At 38.3% G+C, this 16,111-nt stretch overlaps 1 protein-coding gene across 1 annotated transcript; it reads right to left on the reverse strand.

The window, feature by feature from the left end:
* Positions 1-2,888: 2,888 nt before the first annotated feature.
* Positions 2,889-9,967, reverse strand: RFC3 (replication factor C subunit 3). The gene is made up of 6 exons (XM_072398660.1): positions 9,787-9,967; positions 7,439-7,576; positions 6,268-6,404; positions 4,991-5,089; positions 4,188-4,257; positions 2,889-3,202 (listed from the first exon to the last, which is right to left on the reverse strand). The coding sequence occupies exons 1-6, from the start codon at positions 9,871-9,873 to the stop codon at positions 3,011-3,013; spliced, it is 723 nt and encodes a 240-aa protein (XP_072254761.1). The 5' UTR covers positions 9,874-9,967; the 3' UTR covers positions 2,889-3,010.
* Positions 9,968-16,111: the final 6,144 nt, after the last annotated feature.

The following is a 16,111-nucleotide window of genomic DNA, read 5'->3' on the forward strand; positions in this document are numbered from 1 at the left end:
CCTTAAGGAAATGGTACTCAACACTATCACTCTAAGTATGGCTTTCCTATATGGCAGAATGGGGCAGTCTAATAGATAGGACTCAGGGGTGTTGGAGGAACTAAGGAAGAGTTGTTCTTAAATGCAACCAATTCATGGCAATGGACCAAAAACCTGACCATCAGCATATTTGTAGATCCTACTGTATGTTGGGGGGAATTCTAATATTAGTTTTACCATAACACAGAGATTGACAAGAGCCCTTACTGCTATGATGGACATTGCATTTTCAACCTTTCATTATGCTTTTGCTAAAGAAAACAAATCGAGGCAGCAAAACAATCAAATCTGTTGGTAGATTGTCTTAGTTTTATTGGTCATTTTTGCAAAACAAGCTAGATAAAATTGGCATGTATATGGCTAGCATTTAGGCCATGTTATAGCAATTTTGTAGCAGAAAGGCCTATATTTTGTCAGTGGCAGAATCCTTAATAATGAACCCATCTTTACGTATGACATTGCTGGTTTGGCCAGCTGTCACTGGAAATTAGGACTGCAGGGATTCAACCAGAAACCCAAACACATCAGTAGCAATCTTTGGCTTTCACTTAGCTTCTAGCTAGAAGGTCCCTAAAGTTGGAAATCTCAGCCTTTCTGGCTGGTAATTTTGTACCACGCTCAATGCAGAAATTCTGCAAGTGAAAAAGTCTATCTTTTAAAGAAGATCAAACAGCACAGATGAAATAATATTTTTTTAATTCATGCAATTTAAGCAGTGTTTTATTAGGTATCCTTGAAAAAAAGTCTAAAATGTTTTGGATACCTTTTAATGACCAGGCCTATGCACCCCAGGATCTGACAATGAAAGGAATAGTTTCACTGGCTGTTACCAACATTCAATTCACCGATTATTTAGCTATTTTACAAAAAAAAAAAAACTATCGCTTCTAAAACAGATATTTTCTACAACATTCTGCTCACAAAGCATCTTATTTCCATATGCAAATTAGCCATCATCTGGTTTAGGTCGTCTTTTCTTTACCTGTAATGAGAGGAATATAATTCAGGCTCTTGATTCTAACAAAAGAATTCTTTGTGGCTGTAAATGACAGGCTTGTTAGTTCTGTCATTTGCAGGTAGCAGAGCAGCTCCTATTCTTTGTCCTTAGCAAGGATCGATGTAGTATATTCGCTTGTAAATCACTATCATTAAAATCAGGAAGAGTATTTATGTTCAGACTCCACCATTCTACTGACCTTACAATGCATCAATAATCAGCTGACATTGTCTGATAACAAGCTGTCAATGAAAACAGTAGGTTGCTGTCAGCTGAGTATAGCTGCAAATCTTAGCTCAGAGTACAAGCACAGTAATTTTATCAATGGTGGCAAAGCTTTACACACTACACAGACCAGAGGGTAAGTGATTTTTTTTAATCTGGAAAATGCTGTACCCTATAAGTTTATCACCTTTTTTTTTAAAAAAACATTTGTTTTTTTGACAGCATCATTCTTCGACTCTGCTGAATCCCTATCTGAATACAAGCTTGCAGCTAGCAAAACTAGAAGTCCTGATTTGTATACCAGCAGTTAACATTTTAATATTAACTAAAGCATTGAAAGAGATGGAGAAGCAGGTACACATTCAATTGCATAAAAGGATAGGGATGGGGTGACGTATGTTTAAAGCTGATCACCATCGTTGTACAGGCTTCGGTGCAAATGGATTTCCCAAGAAGACTGAACACACAATTGATCTACATATACTTTGCCAAAACATGAGGTTTGTTTTATCTGGTTTCCAGCTAGTGCAGTTCCATTATTGTGTAACATTTGATGCTGTTTTTTTTACTATAGGGAACAGTCACAGCTGTTCTTATATTTTGCTTTTTTGTGCATTTTCCTAGACTTTATATTTATATTGTTTTCTCCAGAAAATGTCTATTTCACAGCCTTTTTACCCGTGTAACATGGTTGCTTGACAACTATGTGTTTAGCTGGAAATATGTTACAGGGGTCACACCATTATGGCTAATTCCCCTGGTTTGGAATAGCTGCAGGGACAAGCGTGTACCACTCACTATCCAGATTACAGCATTACTCAGGTATGTAATTTATAATCAATATTTGGCATTTGGAACCCGGAGAGTGGCAAAATTATAATAGTTTAGGAAGTGTCAATTAAGCAGAAAGGCTCCACTTTGATGCATGATCAGACAAGACAGGTCATTGTTGCAGAAAGGTACAGGCCATGTCCCTTCTGAAATAATCCTTTCTACCTGCCTGATTGCTTGGGGTATCTGCCAAAAAAGTTTTGGATGCCAGGATAGCTAACAATCCTGGCATCCCCTGTATGTGGAAGACTCCAAAGCAAAATAATCCTTGCCAATCAAGATGGCCAAAGATCGTCTCCTGGAAGAGAAGGAAGTTAATGACGTGCCCCGTGACAGAATGTGGACAGGCAAGTATAGTAAATTTTGCCTAATTAGGCAAGTTTTTTTTTTTGATGCTAAACTCCAAACAACTCAATACACACTGTAAAAAGTTTACTTGCCAAATGGTTCTGTCCATCCAGTCCTGGGATTTAAAACACTATTGCTGGCATGAATGAGAAGCTCATTCCTCTGTCCTACACCTATCAGGATAATCCTGGTTAACACAAACACAGATGCACAAATTGTTAAGTCTCCTGCTGCTCTGCCCACTCACACTCTGAGCTCTGTTGTACAGTAGATTTTAGAAGGGTGATACCAAGTAATTTCAGATATTCAGACTGCTTGTGTTTTAATAAGTATACTTAATTGATAAATACAGAGCTGCATTAATGTATCTGCCTGCAAATCACTTTCCTGGATACCTTTTTCCGTTGTAAATACAGCTCCTTGTCACTAATAAATCATGAAACATACCTCTGACAAAAATATTTATTATACACAAAGCAGTATTTGCCAAGCAGGAAAAAAAGAAAAATTATACAAGTGTATTTAGCAAAAAAACAAGTCTATCAAACATTTGAAAAACAACCAGTTCTACTAGAACATCATGGCTTCCAGCCCATCCTCCATGAATTTCTTATAAATGGACATAAATTTTGCCACAAAGGCTTCAAGGTGATAAATTGCTTTGCTGCCCAGCTGCAGCCGATGTTCATAATAAGCCGCCATCTGTGCCACATCAGCTTTCAGCTGCCCATCGCAGTTATTGAGAAGCTCTGTTAACAGTGACTGCGGAGTAAACAAAGGATACATATAAATGTTAGAGAGAAAGATTTGAAGTAGTCTAAAAGGACACTGTAAAAGACAGAAAGAAAAAATATAGGAGCTGCCACAGCCGATTTATTTGTATATCCAGACAGTTTTTAGGGAGGTTTGTTTGTGTACAGTCAAATACTAAAATATAATATTATTTCAAGCTTCTTTTCCCTGACCATCAATATCAATCATCACTTTGCCTTTTGGTAAGACAAATGCTCTAAACATGTAAAAGGACAAAATCTGTGCCGTCTCCTTCACACAGACTCAGAGCAAGTGGACATAAAGACCAAGGTTGGTCAGCATTGCCATTTCCACCTGACCGTTCATAAACTTATTGGCACTAGAGTATTATGCAACCTAACTATATATAGGTTTCTTTTCAGATGCACATCTTACACCAGGTGAGTAAAAGAGCTGTTAGGTTATATAAATTCCCTTTACGTAGTCTTCAAATAAGTTCTTGCAACACCAGAAGAAATTCACTGTGTAACCATATTATTTGGTTTCAGTATATTTCCTGTTTTATTTTTTGACTGAAGCGTATAACATTTCACAACAAGGAAACCCATCTCGCCTTTCCTTGTTTAAGATGTTTTGTATGCAAATATATGGCAAAAAATATACTTTATACCTGCTGGGATTTCATATGCAAAGAATATCCCCTGGATAGTGACAGTAATTGTCCCTACACTGCTAGGGCATCAAGTAAGTCTTTTAAAGCTTTATAGGCAACTGTGGATTTTATAATGCTGGGGTTTCTTACAGACCACATTTAATATTCAATCATTTTTAACTGAATCATTAAATTAATGAAGCAGCAACAATGTGAGAGAAGTTAACAAGCCTTACTTTCAAGTTCTGTATATATTTCCCTCTCCAACAAAGAAATTCACATTGTATATCATACCAACAAAATGGATATATGAACTAGATATTGAAACACAAATTAACATACCTTCATTATGACTTCAGGAGGAATACAGTGTGTCAGAAGCTCATAAAGCCTTCCACGAACTTCAAGTAACCTTTGAAAAGTATGTTTGACAAATCAGAAAGAATCTTTTAAAACTTAAAAGAGATGTAAAAGATTTGTAATTATTTATGGTTTTTTTTCATACTTCTACTCGTTGTCTTTACCAAGAAAGGTCATAAAGGTACTATATAAAACAGGGACCCCATGTCTTTCCACAAAATAATAATCTATTGATCCAACAGCTCAATATGGGTCCCCAGTGTTCTCCCCAGCCCCTTTCAGCTGGGCACACCAATCGGCACTTTTCAGTCACCACCCGGCTGTTTTTGGGTGGTTACTGAAGGGTTGTGTCACAATACAGGGGCTGCCACCCACCTATAGCTTCTTCCCACCCAGCATAAAAAAAATTCTGGGTTTAACACAGGATCTCTAGCAAGGGAAACACATAGTGGCAGATAGACCTGGACAGAGGACTACATAATGTCCCCTGTTTTTTGTCTCATAATCTGAGTTTAACAAACCGAAGCCCTAAAATTTAAGAATCAGAAATTTGTCACGATAAACTCAAATGAAAAGCCCAGCATGTTTCACCAGCCAGCGGTGTCAAATCAACACATTAAAAGCTGAAAAGAAACCTCATTAAAAAAAGCTTATTCAATTTGCAAAACTTTTCAAAACTTTAAATATTTAAGATAGGAAGCACTAACAGAATAAAAAGTGCAATAATTAGATCTTGTAGATAGTGTCATCACTCTGGAATTATCATTATAAAAAAATATGCTAACCTTTGTGGTGTTTGCTGATTAACAATAGCATTTGCTGTCTCTTTGACATAAACCTCCCAATCTGTTTCTGGCAAGTCTTGGTCTGAACTGAAGGGATACCTGTTAGAGGAAAAAAAAATATGTAATAAATTTCTAAAAATGGTTTCCATTTCATTTACACACTTGTTCAAGAAATAACTTTATATATATGTATATATATTTGCAACGAACCTGTCACCAAGTCTGCATTTTATTTTCCCCGTTTTTAACACACTTTTAGAAACAATTTCAGTTATCTACACTTGAGTTTGATTTTTGTTGTCTGTCCATAAGTGTTTAGCTGTCACAATCTCAATACAAGTGGGTTTGTATTGATACAATCTATACATACAGGATTAGAAATAGGGATGAGTAGTTAAAATGTCAATAAAATGAGATGGTTTAGAACTACAAATTTTTGCCATCAAGATTATCCTCCACATGCAAGTCATGAAAATGCTCATCACTAGGGTTTTCACTTGGGATACCTTAGGCTCAGTTTTCCCTGAACAACAGCTAGCTGGTGGCAGTTCTGCCCTCCTAAAGTGTACCTAAACCTAAATTTCACTTTACATAAAAGGGTAGTACAACACCTAAGATAAGAAAAAAGTGGAAAATAATTTCCTACTGACAACAGAAGACTTGGTTTCTTACATAGGCACGGATTGCCTTAAAGTGTACCTGAACGCCGTAGAGACTTTGCAGATAAAAGTTACGTGTCTGTTTACCTTTTATTTGTTTCTATCTGATCCCAAGTTATTCTCGGACAAGGAAAGTTATACTAACAAGGCAAGAAACTCCTGTACCCCACCCCTTTCATCCCACAATCCTCCTCAGTTCACTTTCAAAACACTGTGCCAGAACTGTCACAGCACCCATAACAAGTGTGCTCCAAATCATCCTCCTTCTGTTGCAGCACTGTCATTGGCGGACTCTCAAATGTAAAAAGCAACCTACTGTATATTTCATTGATTTTATCTAGCCTCTCTACAACTGCTATAATATGAGCTAAAACAGATATTTTATGCAGATATATTATATGCAGTTATATTTTTTCTTAGGTCTCAGAAGATCCTAGATTGTAAACTCTTCGGGGCAGGGTCCTCTCCTCCTCCCGAGTCACTGTCTGTCATTTGCAACCCCTATTTAATGCATAGCGCTGCGTAATATGTTGGCGCTATATAAATCCTGTTTATTAATAAAAATATTAATATTATTATTATATCTAAAAATAATTCACATTTAAAACATTTACATACTGTTGGACACGACATGCTTCACATATCAGAAGAGCTTTTCTTAAGTTTCTTCCAGATTTTTCTGCTATTCTTCGAGCAAGTTCCTGTGGTAGTGACAATCCTTCTTTCTTGCATATGCTAAACAATACTGTGCAGATCTATGAAGAAATCATTTGTTAGCTATGTACTGCAGGAATGCAACACCAAAAGCTTGGATAATAGGCCACACAGCTTACTGGCTGAATTAAAGCTATAGTTTAATTTGCTTGTATTTTGCCTTGACTGAATCTCCTATCCCTGAACATTCTAATGACATTTTTATATAAAACATCTCCATTTAGATAATCAGTACTTATTTTGCTCCTGGGGACATTATCAGGTTTCTGTCCTTTTCTATGTAACGCTATCTAACAACTATGGCTGGTAGAGTGGCCAAAAGGATGTTTTGCAAAGCTTCCTAAAAGAGCATCACAGCATCCTGACTCCAATATTATAAGCAGTGTGTTGGCTCTTGAGAGGAATAATGCAAACATCAAAAATGCCTTGATTATTGGATGTCAAAGTAAGGGAGTATGTGTTCTTTTTTTCTGCTTGTATGCAGAGCCTCCATAAATGATGAAACTGAAATCCAATGAATGTAAAGGCAGCCAATATAATTGTGCAGGACTGAAAACTGTCTGGACTTCAGCTTTTAGAGAGGTAACCCTAAAAAATACTGAATACCTAATATGCTCACTAAGGAAAGCTTTCAAGTGCACACCTACAAATGTGTGTATAAAATAACACCTTTTAATAGACCTAGGAGTATATGTTGCTGCATTGATTAATCTTCAATTAAAGGGAGATGTTTTAGGCCCAAGTTATAAAGCTCTCCAAGACTGGAGAACATAGAGGATTGTGGGTGGGTGATCCAGCGAACTTGTAACGCATTTCATGGAAATAATTTGGAATTGGTTGGCAAATGTTTTCAGTCCTGGACTAGATCTATTCCAGGTTTGCTGGATCACCCAGGCTCTCCCATGATAGTCTATCTTCTCCAGTCTTGGAGAACTTTAATGAATCATGCCCTTTATCTGTGTGTGGAATAAAATTAGTAACACCAAAATGAAGTACTTCTGAAAAAGTGAACATTTCTATATTATGCTTTATACTTGGGAAATCACATAAAAAGGGTATCAGACTAATATATTACCGTTATTGACTGATGTTCAATCCTCAGTTTTTCCACCCCAGCTCCATACAGCTCTCTTAACAAGCACATGATTCTGGTCTTCTTTCCAGCTCCAGATGGTCCAAACACAAGGAGGTGAGGGAAGTCTCCACATTGTACCTAAAAACAATACGGCTTGAGAATTATTATTATTACACAGTATTTATATAGCGCTATCATATTACGCAGTGCTGTACAAAGTCCACATTGATGTCACTAGCTGTCCCTCATAGAAGCTAACAATCTAATGTCCCTACCATAGTCATATGTCATTACCACAGTCTAAGGTCAATTTTTGGGGGGAACCTAATTACCCAACTGCATGTTTTTGAGATGTGGGAGGAAACCGGAGTATGTGTAAATAATGTTATCCTTGTGGCCTAATGTTTTGCAAATAAACCTTGTTTTTCTTATATTTATATATTTGTATATTGCTTTCTATATTGTATCTGTACAGGAGGGTGGCCATGTTTGCTCGTTTGCAATGTTTAGCTTCAAAGCTTCTCCTGCAATATTGGAAAACCAAATACTTCTTGTGACAGGTTGGGGTCAGTTAAAAATGAAGCTAGTATGGTCTAATCATACAGGTATCAATGTTCCACCCAGAATATTTTTAAATCCGAGTGGTAATAAATTGTAGGTGGGTGGCAGCCCCGGTAATGTGACCAAACTCTTCAGTAACCACCTAAAACCAGCCAGATGGTGACTAAAAAGTGCCGGGTGGTTCGCTCAGCTAAAAGGGGCCGGGGAGATCACTAGGTATGGAGAGGACACGTGGTTTAGACTTCCTAAAAATCGTAAGAACTCCCTGAACTGTGGCGTAGAGGAGGTAAACTGAGCTAAACTAACAGCACCACCCTGTCAGTCCGTTAATCCATCACTACTGCACTACCAATGGGAATATGTGACAAGGAGCCATACAATAACATTATGTAGACACCTACTAGACAATCATTCTGGTACAGAAGAATTGGATTTCCCTGACTGCTTACCAATCAAAGAAATACTTCAGAGATTTCGATAAGAGGCAGATTCAATATTCTATAGATCATCATTCGCCACCCATGGTCTGCCGGTGTGTCAGGAGAAGGACCCCGCTGGGGGAGGGGGAGCACTGGCCAGAGGCGTAGACCATGTCTCCTGTACGTATCCCAGACTCAGGGAGGTGGGTGGGATGTGTCTCAGGATCAGACCTGCGATGGGAGAGTGGGCGGTTTCTGGTATCATGATATCACTCTGGGGGAAGTTTCTTCCCCTTTGAGTGACAGTAAATTTAGTGGTCCGTAGGTCCAAAAAGCCACCACTGTCATAAATGACCGGGTCTAGGCGGAGGCTACGGATTGTAAATTCTGCATTGATTTTAGGGGAGCCTCTTCATCATCTTTCCTTCATTTCCATGCCACTGGTAAAGGATTCCAATGTAAGCTCAGAGTTGTACCATGTGATGAGCACTCTCCCGCCCCCATGTGACAGTGCTGGACCAATCACCAGAGGAGTTTAGTGCTGAATATAAACTGCAGGGGACAGAGTCTGTTGTGGTGCGGTTATCGCTTCCTCATACCACTGAGCTGCTGTATCCAGGGAAACGCTACATGTAGCACTTCAGTGGCCCAATAAAGAATGAATAGGGGCAGCAGGGAGTTATTTGTACTGATCACTGATACCAGATGTCAAACGCTGGTTCATTATAAATTTGCACTGAGGTGCTGGCGGCTCAGCAGCGGGTCAGGTGACAGATTTCAGGAGGCGCGCCAACATACATGTTTCCTGCTTTCGATCTGCCCTAAGTGAAGGCCAAAGTCCTGCACTGACAAAGCACAGGTCAGGTGTAAATTTGACCTCCAAAACACATACAAAAGACACAACTCCATGCAGCTTATTTTTTAAATTAATCTTGATCCAGTACCAGTCTCTGTACAGCAGAGCTCAGCCTAGAACAAGAAACCAATCAGTTATACTGCAGTACAAGGGCAATGCTGATTGGTGAATAACAGAGATGATGTCATCAGTTATCTTTCACTCTCCAATCACCGGCTGGGGGAGGGACATGACCTGTAAGTGTTAGCTGTCTGCAGTACAGGAAACTCTCCTTGACAGGTCTCCCTTCTTGTCCTGTGCTGTATGGCAGAGCTATACAAATGTCAGAACTGGATAGACAGATTTCTGTATATGTTATGCTGTGTGCCTGTAGATTAGATTTAAGCACCTCACACATAGTAAAACCTGGCATTCATACAGCAATGCTGGTAGGATTAATACATCTATAGCTGGCCTTCTATAGAGGAGTCTATGACAGGAATATTCTGGTCAGCACAGCCAGACACAATTACCAGATTCTTGAGCTGGGCCGCCTGCTCCTTATGGTAGTCCAGCTTGGAGAGGGCACTGGGCCGGTATTTGTCCACCCACAGGCTCATCTTGTTCTCCACACGGGGCACCAATACTTCGCCTTCAAATCCGGCGCGAAACCAAACATCCCCCTAACCCGCGAAATCCCAATTCTGACACGCGCATGCGCAATGCTCCGGCCCATGGTGACAATCGGATGATAGGAAAGCTACTTCCGGTAATTTATTGTCCTTACTACAGGAGCCTAAGGCGCATTTAGCTTAACAAGAAATGGTCTTCGGAAAAATGGCCGCTGCTCTTGCTACTTTTTTGGCATTTGTATTTAGAATCTAATGTTAGAAAAGATAACTGGCACACGCCGCTGCTATTGTTATTATTATTGGACTTCTAATCAGGGATTTTTCTATGATTTTGTTAAAAAAGATGAAATTGCTTAGAGCAACCAATCAACGTTCAGATACAGCAAGGGATGTGATTGGATGCTTGTCACACATAAAAAGTGTAGGGATTGTTTCGCCTCATGAACGCAGTACAGTGAATGTTTTTATTCTGTTTTGCATTCCACCAACGACCATAAGTGTTGATTGTAACATTTCTAATAAAGTGAATGTATATGCAAAAACAGTACATACTTCATGTATGCCTGGAAAGTAGAACAAATAAATGATGATGTGTCTTCCTGAAAATGTAAAAAAAATTGGCGATGTCTTTTTGCATGTTTGAGATCGGCACTTTGTGAGCCCCCCTTATATAAAACGTTAAAAATCTGATAGATCCATTTATTATTACAATATTTGTTAAAGCTCCAACATATTACACAGCGCTGTACAAGTCCATAGATGTATCACTGTCAAAGGCATGTGTCTTTATCACAGTCTATGGTCGACTTTGCCAATTACCTAACTTCATGTTTTCAGAATGTGGGAGGAAATCGGAGTAACCCCACACAAATAAAGGGTGAACCTCCAACTCCTTTTAGATAGAGTTTTGAACCTGGGACCTAGCGCCCTGGTAAATCTAGCCTTGGCCGTACCTGTAATGATAAGTAAAGTAGGAGTCCAAGTTGTAAGTCACTACACACTGGAACTTTAGCTCTTGGGCCACAGAGTCAAAATATACCTGTCCACTTAATTTACTATAGGGGATTTACTTAAAGAGAAGCTGTCACCTTACCCACAGGATGAAGTGAAAAGATGTAAAGGTCTGCACTGAAAAGTCCCTGAACATTTTCTTGCCCTCACCCCCTTACTGCTCTTCCCATAATGGTGAAGTCAGCGTAGTCACCATCTCAGGAGAGAAGTGGATCTGTTATGTGCATTTGGCTGCTGGGCCCAAGTACTGACAGGGACTCTAACATTATAGAAAGACTAAAGCTTCTTTTCTTTTAGCTCCTTACAAGTGTGAAATTATCTTTTTTGATCCTTTTCATTGACAGAAAAATTAACAGGGAACTTAACACACATCACTATTCAGTAGTATGGAGAGAGGAAGGTGAACGGGTGGCACCCTTCTATTCTCTTCTTCATATAAAAATGACAGCAGTTTTCTCTGCGCATTTATTTAGTGATCACCAATGGCTTATCACTGTACAATATCGGGGAATCATGTACACACACTAATCATGATCGTTCATCTTGGGCAACAAATACCTAGCATGTGTACACAAATGAAATCATACCTCTGAACAGATGATTGCTTGTAGGAGCTTCCATAACACACTGCATCAGATTTAGTTCCTGCCATGCCTTATTGATCTCCTGCTTTCTGATTTTACTAGTAGCATCTGCAGTGGTATATCCTTTATGTTTTGTTATCAGAAGAAGATATTGTGTAATCATCATGAACATGTCCTAGCAGCAGCAAGAGACCAAAGAGGAATGCCACTTGACCACCAGCAGTGGGCATTCACCTCTAGTAATTGTTGTTGGCACTGCAGGAGACAGGATATCACAGGAAAAACCTGGGATCAGGTAAAGGTGCCAACTTATTCTGTATTCTGTATTATTTCACCTTAGAATCAAATTCAAGCTCCTGTGCTTTGCCTTCAAATCCCTACACAGTTATTGTCCCACTTATATTTCTGACCTGGTAAAAAATCCTCCCCCTGCCGCTCTCTCCGCTTCTCCAATGACCTACTAATGACTTCCTCACTCATAACCTCATCACATGTACGGCTCCAAGACTTCTCTAGAGCTGCCCCAACTCTCTGGAATGGTCTTCCTCGTCCTATTCGGCTTGCTCCTACTTTCTGCTCGTTTAAAAGAGCTCTCAAAACACATTTTTTCAAACTTGCCTACCCATCTTCTTCTGTCTTTTGAAGCCACCACTACTTCCCACCACTACATATCTCCCATCCTATTGTACTAGATTGTAAGCTCTTTGGGGCAGGGTCCTCTCCTCCTGTATCACTGTCTGTATTAGTCTGTCATTTGCAATCCCTAATTAATGTACAGCGCTGCGTAATATGTTGGCGCTATATAAATCCTGTTTATTATTAATAATAATAATAATAATATCACAAGCAATATGTTAATGTACAGTGCATTAAAACTGTATGTTTAATAGATGTTTGTTATTGTTCATAGATTGAAGACAATTACTTCTCATAATATGGTTGTTAATATTTGTTGTCACATTTTGTAAACCATTACTTCCATTGTATTTCTTTATTCCATTATTTACTTTATTACTTTATTCCAGTAATTTATTGGTAGTATTGTGTTTTTTTTCACCACTAGATGTCACAATTTTTCTTTTCAAGAATTCTTGTTACCTGTTCCTGTGTTTCATTTGAAACAATAGCAAAAACCACAAATATTTGAAACGCATAAATCTATTATCTGTTTTTTTTTTAATTTTATGTTATATTGTTACAGTAATTTATATGTACACAGAGAATTTCCTGAGTAGTCCTATGTAGAGCCCTCTTCCAGAAAATGGTAATTGACAGCCTGGAAGAATGATATCACTGTGATCATTAAAATTACACAGTATTTATATAGCACCAACTTATTACACAGTGCTGTACATAGTCTTGTCACTACCTGTCCCTCAAAAAAAATCTCACAATCTAATGTCCCTATCATAGTCCTATTTCTTTAAGTTTATTAACCTAACTGCATGTTTTTGAAATGTGGGGGAAATCCACACAAACACAGGGAGAACCTGCAAACTCCATGCAGATAGTGTCCTGACTGAGATTCAAAACTGAGGCCCAATGCTGCAATGGCAAGAGTGCTAACCACTGAGCCACCCATATAACTTTTAGTTTTAAAACTCATAGACTTTACATGCTGCATCTTCTGTCCATTTTGCTTAAACATGAAGTAGAAAGAATCTCAGTGCAGCTTTATGGTGGTGTTTGGTTAAGAAGTATTTGGATAAAGAATTTGCATAGTGAATTTGTTTAACAGACGTGCTTGTTTATAGATAAGTATTTGTAATGGTAACAGGAGTACACATTAGATGTCAACCTTACTAAGGTAGGCGTGTATCTAATGGCTGGTGGTTGTCACATAATAGTAAAGCATATTACAGGACATAATTATCTGGTGTTAATCCGAAGAATCCTTGGAATAATATTACTAGGTGACCCAAAAAATAATTTGAGCACCACTAAATAGGGGACTTTTAGTCACCCATAAAAATACAATGAAGAATACAATCCCTGCATCCTGTGGGTCTTAGTGCCAAACAAAGAAGCACATATATGAGAGGCTTTCCTAATGAATAAATATAAGGTTTAAGGAAAGTGAAAAATATGTATCACATATCAGATATTTTTCTTGAGCGAGAATCTGACATGTGTACAGCGGTTGCCCGACATTGTTTATGGATCTGTCAGAATGGATCAAGAACGACCCATGGGAAACGACGGCTATACAAGTCAAAGGAGGAAAGCACAGTGTGGTCCTCTTTCTATAGAACAGAATGGGTGCTGTGTGTATGGCGCTTGTTTGTTCATCTGTCACTCTCTGACACTGGAAACGATCATCATGTGCAAAGAAAAAAATTGCAGACTTCTGTATTTGTGGAATGCTAAAGATTCTGGTAGAGGCTGCATAGCAGAAATATGTAAAAATTTGCATTAAACATGCCCACTTAGGCTAAGTACACACGTGCAATAGTTCTCGTTCGATAATCAGCTCAGGGCGGATATTGGACGAGAATCTTGCTTGTGTACAGTGCTCAACGACCGCCATGGTGGATCTACGGACGATTAACGACGAACATTGGTAATGGAAGTGAAGGGGGAGAGAGTGCAGCGGGACGCTCTGTCGCCCCCCCCCCCCCCCCCCCCCCCATGGTGATGTATGTACAGTACTCATTCATGCATTGTGCAGTCGTTTGTCATTGGAAAGGATTGTGAAAGATCCTTTCCAATGACAAATACTGCAAGCATGTACAGGTCTATTCATAAAGCAGCAAATCTGGCATTCACTAAAACATTCCCTAGTGGAGAATCTTCTAGGTCTATGTGTTTCAATGACAGTAATTAATTCTCTGCCAGGGAATGTTTTAGTGGACCCCTAAGTGTTTTTAGGAAAAAAAATCCTTGCCATCCGTACAAAGCTGAAGGCTGCAAGCACTGTGTGGTCTTGGTGATGCTAATTTAGTATGTATCAATATATCATTTTATAACTTCATTTTCCTTCCTCTTCCTTATATATCTTTCCCCTTATTCAATCATATACAGCTTCATAGCTATACCCTGTTGTGGGAAAAAAGTAAAAGCCAACACCAGTGTACCCACAAGTTCTAATACACCTGCCAACACAGAAGTCGCCCTCCCACAGCTTTTAATTTAAAAAATATTTTTTGTATTCATATTTTTTTTCCAGATGTCGTATAGCTCATTTTATGAACTTGGGTGAGCCATTTGAAGAACAAGTGGACTTGTGTTAAAGTATGGAGGTGACAGACACCAGGACCAATTCTGGAGTCCAGAGTGGGTTAGTAAAACTTTTGTTTTATATGTGGGAAGGGCAAGTAAATGAAAAATAAAGCTAGAGGTGGGTTTTAAACTCCTAAAACAAAAGATAACACTGTGTTTAAAGTTCTAATGATTGTTTTTGCTGGAATATTTGGTCTGTTTGTAAAAGTAAAAAAAGGAAATAGGTGTAAATGAAACAAAAATAGAAATCTAGGAATACTGTTAGTATAAGTATTGATCACATGCAGTTACCAGAATACCATAATGAGGTGGTAAGCCTTTAAAAGTGAAAACATTGCCTATTTATAAAGGCATGGTGATCACTATTTTTATAATGCCAGATATATAAAGATTATTGTTTTTTTATTGTAAGTGGCTATTGCAACAAACAAACACCAATGATAATCATTGTGGCATATGACGTTCTCCACTTTCATAGTGAGGAATTCTTTCAAAAAAACTAAAAGTAGCAACCAGTCTGATCACTACTCTATAACAATAGTAATAACCAACCTACAACAGTAAGACTTGTGGTCTTCTAATAATGGCGATTCTGCTAAAACTTTCAAATGTCCGCATTTTTCAGACATCTGTTTATATGGTTGGTAATTCAGGACACAGCAATTTGCCCATATTAAACATAATAGAAGAAACAGGTTCCACATCCCAATCATATATAATGGAAAGGAATGGAACCAATAAAGAGGTTCACTAGGAAAGAAGGAAATCCCAAAAAGGTATTTAAAACAAATAAAAACCATCAAAAATATCATATAATCAACAGACATATAAATCATACAAAATCATCTGGTATGATGCTTCATTAAAAACACAAGAACAGACTTTGCCGATCAACGCGTTTCACAGAGCTGGTCTGCTTCTTCAGGAGTGATATAATGCAATGATGTGGCATAAAATTCATCAGAGAAGAAATATGCAAACCATCAATTTAATGTGGAATTACATCAACAGAGTAACCAAAACAGAACAAACTGTTTCAAAAATACAAAAAAACAACCAAATAATATTGACACAGACAAATAAACTACTTAACATATGTATAAGTAAATTACGTTGTCAATATATGATATGAGGGCAAAGATTATAAGTCACAAAATTTCAGAGGATACCGCTGGAGCCAAACTACAGATCCCAATGATTGAAAAAAAGAGGATGCTGCAGGCAGAAAGGGAGATACATAAAAGTTCCCAAATAGATGCAATATTTTATAGGAATTTCATTGTAGACACAGGCTTTTATATACATAATCCAAAAACTATTATTGTGGGGGAATACTTACAGATCTATTACCTTAGGATACTTTTAACATGGAAGATGGCATGATGGCCTCGTTGACAACACCATCACTAAGT

Source organism: Pyxicephalus adspersus, chromosome 1, assembly GCF_032062135.1.
Source record: "Pyxicephalus adspersus chromosome 1, UCB_Pads_2.0, whole genome shotgun sequence".
Taxonomy (NCBI): Eukaryota; Metazoa; Chordata; class Amphibia; order Anura; family Pyxicephalidae; genus Pyxicephalus; species Pyxicephalus adspersus.